General features: G+C 46.2%; 1 protein-coding gene across 1 annotated transcript in view; it reads left to right on the forward strand.

The window, feature by feature from the left end:
* The first annotated feature begins 6,306 nt into the window (after positions 1-6,306).
* Positions 6,307-10,822, forward strand: part of LOC107124314 (hepatic lectin-like) — a 12,945-nt gene continuing 8,429 nt past the window's right edge. The window contains exons 1-2 of the mRNA XM_015427751.1: positions 6,307-6,349; positions 9,906-10,004. Of these exons, the coding sequence (XP_015283237.1) occupies positions 6,307-6,349; positions 9,906-10,004 (142 nt within the window). The remainder of the gene's footprint in view (positions 6,350-9,905; positions 10,005-10,822) is intronic.

The raw sequence follows: 10,822 nt of genomic DNA on the forward strand, positions 1-10,822 counted from the left end.
TAGGGAAAGGTGGTACTTTGACCAGAGAGCCTCAAGAGGCAGCAACAAAGACCCTGCTGCAGCACGCGTAGCCGTGTGACTGCCGAAAAGATAACAAAACTGGGTGCGAGCACAGGGGAGGGTGTTGCTTGCCGGTGCCGGGTGCCGCTGTCTGTTTGGAAGCTGTACGCCTGCACGGTGATGCGGCCGTAGCCCGGATGGTACCACCTGATGCCCTGGCGTAAAGGCTCCGCACGCCCTTTCAGTTGCACTCACCGGTGGGAACGAGAATCCTCTCCGTGCTCCACCCTGCCACCCACTTTCAGTTTGACCATTAAACCACAAACACAGGAGGTGTGACAAGGTTCTCCCTTGGTTGGTGGGCTCACATCTGGGGGAGACATCATTTTTGGCCATGAGGGAATGCTGCTGCGTACCCCCCAAAATAAACACTTTCACACAGGAAAGCAGCTGTTAGGGAGAGGGGACGAGTTCTCAGCTAGCCTTTTCCTTTGCGTGCTGGTTTTCTGTAGGCAGGCGCTTGTCTCTTTTTTCATGATGCGGCATTGGATCGTGGGAGCCCTCCGAGTTTGAAATGATACTGCCCCCTATGTAAATCCCATCACCTCTGTGAGAACTTAGCCAAAGCAAATACTCTCTGAAGCACTTTTTCCCCTGTCGTGGGCTGATAGCTTTAACCGTAGCTGCACAGGCTCTGTGACCAGTGTTGATATTCCAGATTGCCCCCGACTTAGGTACGGATGTGTAACCAGAGCACAGCAGTAGGAGACGGATGTACATGCTTTAGCCACACCTCTTCCAAGCCAGCATTCAGAGGTTTTTAAATTCTTGGACCTTCTTTTTAAAGCACCCCTGTTACCATGTAGCCAGCCCCCTCTTAGGGCTAATCTTTTGGAAATCTCAGGAAACATGTCTGTATGTGTGCTTGTTTTTTAAACAGAAATGACGATTGCACTTTTAAAAATGATAAATGCCTGAACTGTAAGAATCTTGGCTTGGATCCAGCAGAGTGTATATCCATGTGCAGGAGGGCGTGGCTTTCTCGCCTCCCCCCCCCCCCCCCCCCTGGCTGGGCCCACCTCACCCCGGGGGGCTGGGTTTCCCCCCCCCCCCCCCCCCCCGTCCTGCTGCAAAATGCCCTCCGAAGTGCCACTCATAGGGGACTAGGGGCCCCCAGGAGCAGTGTTTCGGAGTGCATTTTGATCTACAGTGGGAGGAGGAAGGTGGGAAAGTCAGTCTCTTCAGGTGGAAATCCTTTTGCCCGTGGAACATTCTGCTGGAATCCAAGCCCTTATTTTGAGCTGTTTTTAAACACCTGCCTCTCTACTTGATATGCCAGATCTCAAAATGAGCACAGGCAGAATTTTACATTCTAATCCATTATTTGTGCTGATGTCTGTGTCCTTTCTCTGAGAGTTTTAATATTTTGCTTTGATTAGCTTTCAAATAACAATAAACAGAACAGCTGCGATTCTGAAGAATATATTTTGAGCTTTCTCAACACTGTTCCCAGCTCACGTTGTTGCAGGCTCTGCCGGCGGCCCTTTGGATTCAGCTGGAAGAGCAGAAAGACACAGAATATTTTCTTACAAAAACTCTTGCAACCTTTAAGGGTCTGATTTTGATGGCCAGAAATCACCGTATTTCTAGCTGGCTCAGCAGTCAAGCGAATATATATATATATATATTTTAAACGATGGGTTTCAATAGATCACAAAACCGAGGAACTAACACTTATAGCAAATAATGAACTGCACTCTGATTGCTGAATGGTAGAGCTTGTCAGATCTCGGAAGCTACCAAAACAACAAAGGACAACGGAGTAAGAGAGCTGCTGTAACCCAATATGTTAATCTCCGAAAATGGGCTGCATCTCAGAGACTCCCAAATCATATAAAAGTTCCACCAGTAAGAATTAACAACTGAAACTCTATTGAAAACAATACAACACTGTAGTTAAATACAACACCAGTATCAATGAACTCACAAAAATGACAAGATTCCAGTTGCCAGCTGACCAAATAGGATGTAGTTAAACTAACCAATAGCTGAGACATCCTATACACTTGGGAACAAGAACATTCAAAATTACAATAACAATGCAGAGTAATTACATTCAGAAATAACAGTAACAATGAGGAGTAATACATTCAAAGATAACGGTAACAGCAATACAAGTTCCCTTGTTTCCATAAGAGTTCTTCTTCAGTCGCTGTTACCAGGGCTTTTTTTGTAGAAAAAGCCCAGCAGGAACTCATTAGCATAACAGGCCACACCCAATAGCAGAAACTCATTAACATATTAGGCCACACCCCTGACAACACCACTCATTAGCATATTAGGCCACACCCACATGTTACCAGAAGTGTGGTCATCCAGCCACACCCACCTTTTGCTTCTTATTCTGTTTACCTTGTTTGTTGTCAAAACCCAGGGCTTTTTTTGTAGCAGGAACTTCTTTGCATGTTAGGCCACACACCCCTAATGTAGCCAATCCTAATGAGTTTCTGCTGTTGGGTGTGGCCTATTATGCTAACGAGTTCCTGCTGGGCGTGGCCCACTCAGGAGCCAGCCGGATCTCCGTTCCTTTGTGTTCCTGCCCAAAAATAGCCCTGGCTATTACAGTGAAAATGATTCTATATTGAACAAAAGAGTGAGAAAAACTTCTCAAGCCTCCCACAGGAGTGACCTTGGTGATAATCTCCTGGTCTCCCGTCCGGGATAATAAGCTTACACATTCATCAATGAGGAACATATACTCCACAGTAAATTCGGCACAGCCTGCTAACAATTCAAAGGTGGGATGTTTAACATATTTGGTTACAGCAGATCTCGGAAGCTAAGCAGGGTCGTCCCTGGCTAGTATTTGGATGGGAGACTTCCAAGGACTATCCGGGTCATGACACAGAGACAGGCAATGGCAAAACCACCTCAACCATCTCTTGCCTTTAAATCCCCACCAGGGGTCGCCATAAGTCAGCTGTGATTTGATGGGACTTTTCCAGTCATCAAGTAGCCTTTTCAGCCACTGATTGGTATCGCTGCACTCTGCTCAGCAGCGTTTGAAACCTTTCCCCATTCTAAGGAGCGTCTTTTGATGGGAGCAGCTCTCAATGTAGAGGCTTTCCACTTGGTTTGTCTGAAGGGGAAGGTGGCACCCTGCCCAGAGAGTTGTGAGGGCCAATTCTAGACCTATGGACATTCCATGGCCTATTTGCCGAATTTCTCTGCATGCAAATATGACTCCCTCTCCACCACTCTGCATGCTGGAAAAGCAGAATGGCCAGTGATGGGGAAAGCACACATTCGGAAGCTCCATACAGATAACTAAATGAATCTGTGTAGATTTCCCTAGTATGGACACACATTCACTCACACCGGCAATCATGTCCGGTCAGGATCACTACCTCTGCACAAGCTTTCCTGTCTGTTATTTTTATTTTATCTTTCAGTGTTCCACACAGTCCCTTAAGACAAAACATAATTCTCCAGTACATTTCAAAAATGGGGGGGGGGGACAAAAAAATCAAGATGGGTAGCCATGTTAGTCCGTCCGTAGCAGCAGAAAAGGGTAAGGATCCAGCAGCGCCTTAAAGACTAACAAAACATGTAGCAGGGGAGGAACAATTGTGAGTCACGGCTCACTTCTTCAGCTATCCGAAGAAGTGAGCAGTGACTCACGAGACCTCATTCCCCTGCCACAAATTTTGTATGTCTTTAAGGTGCTGCTGGACTCTTGCTCTTTTCTAAAACCAAAAAAGGTAAGGGGGGAAAATACCAAAGCTCATTGCATTACATTATATAACCAATTAGATTGGAGTCCAGTAGCACCATAGAGACTAACAAGACTGCACTGTTGCCCAACTCTTACTGTAAAAATGTTTTCCCTAAGACCCAGCTGGTACCTTCCCACCCTTAAACCCATTGTTGTGAGTCCCATCCTCTGCTGCCCACAGGAACAACTCCCTGCCCTCCTCTAAGTGACGGCCCTTCAGATACTTCAAGAGAAGAAGAAGGAGAGAGAAGAGATTGGATTTACACCCCACCCTTCACCCGGAGTCTCAGAGTGGTTTACAATCTCCTTTCCCTTCCCCTCCCCACAACAGACCCCCTGTGAGGTAGGTGGGACTGAAAAAGCTCTGACAGAAACTGCTCTTTCAAGGACAGCTCTGACAGAACTATGGCTTGCCCAAGGTCATCCAGCAGCTGCAAGTTGAGGAGTGGGGAATCAAACCCAGTTCTCCCAGATTGGAGTCTGCGCATTTAACCACTACACCAAACTGGCTCAAGGGAGCCATTGTGTCCTCCCTCAGCCTCCCCTTCTCCAGACTGAACATTCCCAGGTCCCTCAGCCTTTCCTCACAGGGCTTCTCGGTCTCCAGGCCCCCGATCATCCTCGTCACTCTCCTCTGCACCCGCTCCATTTTAAGAGTCAAAGCTCCTTTTATCAGACGCAGTAGAGTAGAGGTGAAAGGTCTGACGAGGGGAGCTTTGACTCTCGAAAGTTCGGGCTCTTTTTGTAGCAGGAACTCCTTTGCATATTAGGCCACACACCCCTAATGTAGCCAATCCTCCAAGAGCTTACAGAGCTCTTCTTACAGGGGCTACTGTAAGCTCTTGGAGGATTGGCTACATTAGGGGTGTGTCACTTAATATGCAAATGAGTACCTGCTACAAAAAGAGCCTGTCAGTCTCTAAGGTGCTGCTGGGCTGCGTTCCGGCTGCTCCGCTGCAGACCGACATGGCTCCCCTCTGAAACTATATAGCCAGTAAACCACAGGATTCAGAAGAGTTTATTGCTTTAGTAATTTAGTAGAGCTGCGGTGGCTCAAGTGGTTAAGACGCTGAACTGCAGGCTGTGGAAGGTCGGTAGTTCAGCAGTTCGAGACCCGGGTGCCGCATGACGGAGTGAGCTCCCGTCTCTAGTTCCAGCTCCTGCCAACCTAGCAGTTTGAAAGCAAGAAATTGCAAGTAGATAAATAGGTACCACTTCGGTGGGAAGGACTAGGAGCAGGCTGGGGAGGTGGTCTGTGTGTTTGTTTTCTACACGTTCTTCGCGCCTCAAAGTGCACGTCATAGAGAAGACACAGCATTTATGTGAGTTGGTGCATATGCGGAATACATCATCCCAGAAACTGCACCAACTGTTCTCCAAATCATACCCTAATATTTACACGTGGCCTGAATCAACAAGAAGTATTGATTTCGGCTTAGTTTACCTTCTACAGTTAGGATGGGTTTTTTTGGACTGTCAAATGCCAACGTCCCTTCCTCTCCCCACAACAGACACCCTGTGAGGTAGGTGGGGCTGAGAGAGCTCTGAGAGAACTGTTCCTGAGAGGACAGCTCTGAGAGAACTGTGACTGACCCAAGGTCTCCCAGCTGGCTGCATGTGGAGAAGTGGGGAATCAAACCCGGTTCTCCCAGATTAGACTCCACCGCTCTTAACCACTACACCAAACTGGAGATTTATGTTTCCACCTCCTAGTTTGGAAAACTCCACCCCCTGCCCATTCTACATGGTCCGTAAGAAAAGGACAAATGAGAAAACTAGGGCATTTGTTTTAATCATGGCAGTCTTCTACATTTAAAAAAATTCCTGTATACTTGAACACATGAAGCTGTCTTCTACTGAAGCGGACTTGTGCTGCCCCAGCCAGCGTTTAACTGTAGCTAAGTAGAACTGCCATTCCTGTGACTGGCTGTTGATCAGCTGTGATTTGACTGTTGATCAGCCAGTCACAGGAATGCTTTTGGATGTCTAACTAAAGACTTCAATTCTCAGAGGCCACTGCTCTTAAAGATATATGGCAGTTCTACTTAGCTACAGTCAAACGCTGGCTGGGACAGCACAGGACTCTTGGTCCATCAAAGTTAGTATTGTCTACTCCAGGGGTCCCCAACATGGTGCCCAGGGGTGCCCAGGCAGCCACCAACACTTTTCTTGGCTCCCACAGAGTGTTTTTAGAAAGTGAGTGTGGCTCTTGTGATGCAGGGCTTCTGATCTGCCACTGAAGATCTGGTGGACTGTGCAGCTTAAAATAACGAAAGGGTCATTCCTGAATGTCTCCAGGGCTTTGGCTGATGTAGGCTGATGTCTCTTCCATGATCTGATAGAGGAGCTGTCATCCAAAAATAGGTGGCCTCGTGGCAGAAGGGGACACGGTCTGTTCCTCCACAGCAAGTTATTAATTAACCTTTCTGGTGGAACAGCCCTGGTCAACAGCAAAGTCCCATGTTTAGAAAATCCACATTTGCAGAAAAAGGACTCTTGCGGCCACCTCTAACTTTGCCTCTACCTCCAAGATGGATGAAGAGAAGTATCCAGATGACATTCGGACTTACACAGGTAAAGACGTTCTTCCCTCTACTGTCGCCTGGTATCGGCAAGTGGTGGATGACCTGGCCTCGGTGGAAACTTGGGGGTTTCAGAGGCCCATGGAAATATATTGACGAGGGGCTCATGGAGAAATGCAACTCCCGCTTCAAATTTAGATTTAAGTGCCACGCTAGTGTAGCGTCGTGGTGGAACTAGTGCAGTTAGGTAAGGGTTGAGAGGGTGAACTAACTTAGGACATTCCTCACTTAAAACTTTAACCTTGAACCTTTTAAGACACAGACCAGAAACATTCCCGTTCGATGCGTGGCCTGGCACACCTGAAAATAAAGCAAAAACTACATTCGTACTGACTTTAATTGCAATTGCTAGAATAAGTATCGCTCAAAAATGGAGAGACTCTTCCGGCCCTACTATAAATCTGTGGCAGAATAAGTTATGGGAACACTTTGTTCCTGGTAAAATAACACCACTGGGGAATAGCAATAACATAGGTAAATCTATAAAAAAGAATTCAAGCAGTTTGGTTTCCAGTTGTTGAATATCTTATAGAGTGGGGTGTCATTCCTAACAATAAGCATTACCAAAGTTTATTGCACTGTTAACTTACGAAATGTGGAATGTTAATAATGCAGTGTACCTGTATACATGCTTCTCAGTTTAAGGTACTGGGCTTATGTCGCACCTGACATTTCTTAGTGAGGTATCAGATTTGTTTAAAAAACAACAACAACAACAATTTTATTAGGATATAATAATAAGTAAAATTTTACGTCATATAACAAACTTTTCATATCCTTTTATCCAAATATCTCCCCCCCTTCTGACTTCCCACAGTGCTCAAACCTCTATTACATTCTTGATTTTTTCCCTCCTTTTCCAATTCTTTAACAACATAATTCTTTCAGGTAACGTATCTTTTTATCTGTCTATCTATGCATGTTTAAATTTAATCTAAATGTCTATCCAACCTTAGTAATTGTCAAAGCAAAAATAAATTGTTTTTCACATCCCAGTATTTCTCCAAGTATCAGATTTGTTGTTTGTCTTAAAATTTAATAAAATCATATTTTTAAAAAGGAGATACAGACGACCCAATATTTATATGTAGCTTCTTTTAGTTGGATCTAATTTCAGCCCACTTTTCAGACAGCACTTAAAAAATATGTCGCCTCTAGTCTGTGAAAGTCTGGTGGTGGTGAAAAGCACCATCGAGTCACAGCCGACGTATGGCAACCACGTAGGGTTTTCAAGGCAAGAGAAAAACAGGGGTGGCTTGCCGTTGCCTGCCTCTGCATAGAGACCCTGGACTTCCATGGTGGTCTCCCATTCAAGTCCTTCTCATCTGTTTTTGAACCACCCGTATTCTCCCCGGGGTGGGGAGGTGCACCGTTCCTGGAGGTACTGCAATACCAGGTCGATGCGTGGAGTGGATGGAGCAAGCCCCTATTCCATCTCCCAGTTCCAAAAATCCATTTAATATATAGTCCTCAGATAGAGGACGTATCAGATATTAAACTGATAAGAACAGATTGACTTTTATAACCAGAGCCAGCCCTGCTTCACTTCAAAGATCTGAGGAGGTCAGGCTAGCCTGGGCAATCCAGGTTAGGACAGAAATGAACAGACGTGGGGTTATCACCGGGGCCTCTGCATAGCAACCCAGGACTTCCTTGGTGGTCTCCCATCCAAGTACTAACCAGGGCTGACCCTGCTTAGCTTATGAAACCTGACAAAAGAACAGGCTAACCAGGGCATTCGAGGTCAAGACTGTGACAGTTTAGTCCCAACAGGAATGTGTTACCGCTCGAGGTGATACGGAATAAAACCAAGGCCGATGGTGCAAGTAAAGTTAAAAAAAAATGTTATTCAGTCATAAAACTTTACTTGGGAATTCCAGCCCAGTTAAGGTTGCCAGGTCTGGGTTGGAAAATACTTGGAGACTTTGGGGGTGGAGCCAGGGGAGGGCGGGGTTTGGAGAGGGGAGGGGCCTCAGCATGTCAGAGTGCCAAGGAGTCCACCCTCCAAAGCGGCCATTCTCTCCAGGGGAGCTGATCTCTGCCAGCTGGAGATCAGTTGTAAAAGCGGGAGATCTCCAGGCCCCACCTGGAGGCTGGCAACCCTAAGCTGAGTAATAAAACATATCTTTACTTGTGGCGGATTCTTCGCTGAATAATAAAACGTATCTTTTTTCCTTCACTTGCACTATCAGCCTTGGCCCCTTTTTTGCCATCGAGTCAAGCTGACTTCGGGCAAGGGACGCTCAGAGGTGGCTTGCCATCGCCTGTCTCTGTCTCCCGACCCTGGTATTCTTTGGAGGTCTCCCATCCAAATACTAGCCAGGGCCGGCCCTGCTAAGCTCCCGAAATCTGATGAGGCTGGGCTGGCCTGGGCTATCCAGGTCTGGGGGCCCTTGCCCTCCCCCTTTTTGCAATAAAATCATTGTTATACATACAGTTTGTGGTGTTATTCTTCCAATCATGACTCTTTTCAACAATACATGCACAGATTCTATGAATATAAATATCATATATTAAGTATTAAATACATACATTCAAATTACATCAATAAATACTTTAATAAATCCATATGAGATGATATTACACATTGTAAAAAATTGCTCATAAAATATCCACTTACCAATAGTGGCTAATTCTAGCTCTACTGCTCACAAAACTCCTTCCGGATAATACATCTTAGCAAGCTCTACAGAAACCTTTCTTTTAAATTGTTACAAGCATCACCTGTTTGTTACAAGTTCTTTAGAATAACACCACAAACTGTATGTATAACAATGATTTTACTGTAAAAAAACTGTAAGAAAACTGCAAAAAAAGCTGTATTGTAAATTTACTCAGGAGTTGTTACCCCCTGCTATTAAATTTGTTTCCTTGTAGGACGTTTGAGAAAGACGCAGGTCGAAACGGACTCTCAAGCCCGGGAAAGTTCGTCCTTGCTTCTGTTTTCTTGAGGACTACGGTCTCTTGATTTGTTGACTTGCCTAAGGAATTAAAAACAATTACTATTGTTAGTTCAAAACCAAATGAACTTGTGCAGCAATATGTTGTTTTTGTATGTTATCTAAATTGCTGGGTCCTGGTTAATTCTGTGCAACTCAGGAGCCAGCCGGAACTCCGTTCCTGTGCGTTCCTGCCCAAAAATATCCCTGGGAAGAACTAAGGCCATGCTCAGACCTCTCATGTACACACATGAACACATGAAAGCTGCCTTCTACCGAATCAGACCCTTAGTCCAGGTTGGAAAATACCTGGAGACTTTGGGGGTGGAGCCAGGAGAGGGCGGGGTCTGGGGAGGGGCCTCAGCATGGCCCAATGTCATAGAGTCCACCCTTCAAAACAGCCATTCTCTCCAGGGGAGCTGATCTCTGCCAGCTGGAGATCAGTTGTAAAAGCGGGAGATCCCCAGGCCCCGCCTGGAGGATGGCAACCCTATGCCCAAATGGCATATCATGATTGCCTCCTGGGACTAGTATAATCGACCCCAATGGAAAGGTAAGCCTGACTGTGTGTGACCCGCAACCTTCCCCACTCTCTTCTTTTGTTGAAAGGAAGAAACATACTTCGGAGGCCCCTATTCATAATCTACATCTTGCTGGCTGTCTCCTACTTGCTGATTGTCATCGGCTTTGCAGTGACCCTCTCCAAAGGTTAGTTTCCCCTTTTCTTCTCTAAATTACGGCATTTGTAAGAGAGAGAGTCGCCAGGGCCTCCCTGGCCACGGGCGAGGGATAGGGGGGTAGGGTTGCCCGCTCCGAGTTGGGAAACTCCTGGAGATTTGGGGATGGAGCCTGGGGAGGACAGGGACCTCAGTGGGGTACAATGCCATAGAGCCCACCCTCCCAAGCATCCATTTTCTCCAGGGGAACTGATCGCTGTAGACTGGAGATGAACTGTAATTCCGGGGGATCCCCAGGTCCCACCTGGAGGCTGGCATCCCAAGGAAAAAAGGGGGATTTCTTGAGCTGTGATGATTCACACCTCAGAAAGGATATTATAGCATTGAGGAAAGTGCAAAAAAAGGACAACTAGAATGATAAAAGGGTTGGAACACTTTCCCTATGAAGAAAGACTCTTTAGCTTGGAGAAGTGATGGGTGAGGGGTGACATGATTGAGGTTTATAAGATTATGCATGGGACAGAGCAGGTAGAGAAAGAAGTACTTTTCTCCCTTTCTCACAATACAAGAACTCGTGGGCACCCCATGAAATTGCTGAGCAGTCGGGTTAGGACAGATAAAAGGAAGTCCTTCTTCACCCAAAGAGTAATTAACGCATGGAATTCACTGCCACAGGAGGTGGTGGTGACTACAAGCACAGATGGCTTCAAGAGGGAATTAGATAAGCATATGGAGCAGAGGTCCATCAGTGGCTCTTAGCCACAAGGTATAGATAGGAACTCTCGGTCTGGGGCAAGTGATGCATTGTATTCTTGGTGCTTGGGGGGGGGGGCAACAGTGGGAGGGCTT

Source organism: Gekko japonicus, unplaced genomic scaffold (genome assembly GCF_001447785.1).
Source record: "Gekko japonicus isolate JY-2015 unplaced genomic scaffold, Gekko_japonicus_V1.1 scaffold474, whole genome shotgun sequence".
NCBI classification, from domain to species: domain Eukaryota; kingdom Metazoa; phylum Chordata; class Lepidosauria; order Squamata; family Gekkonidae; genus Gekko; species Gekko japonicus.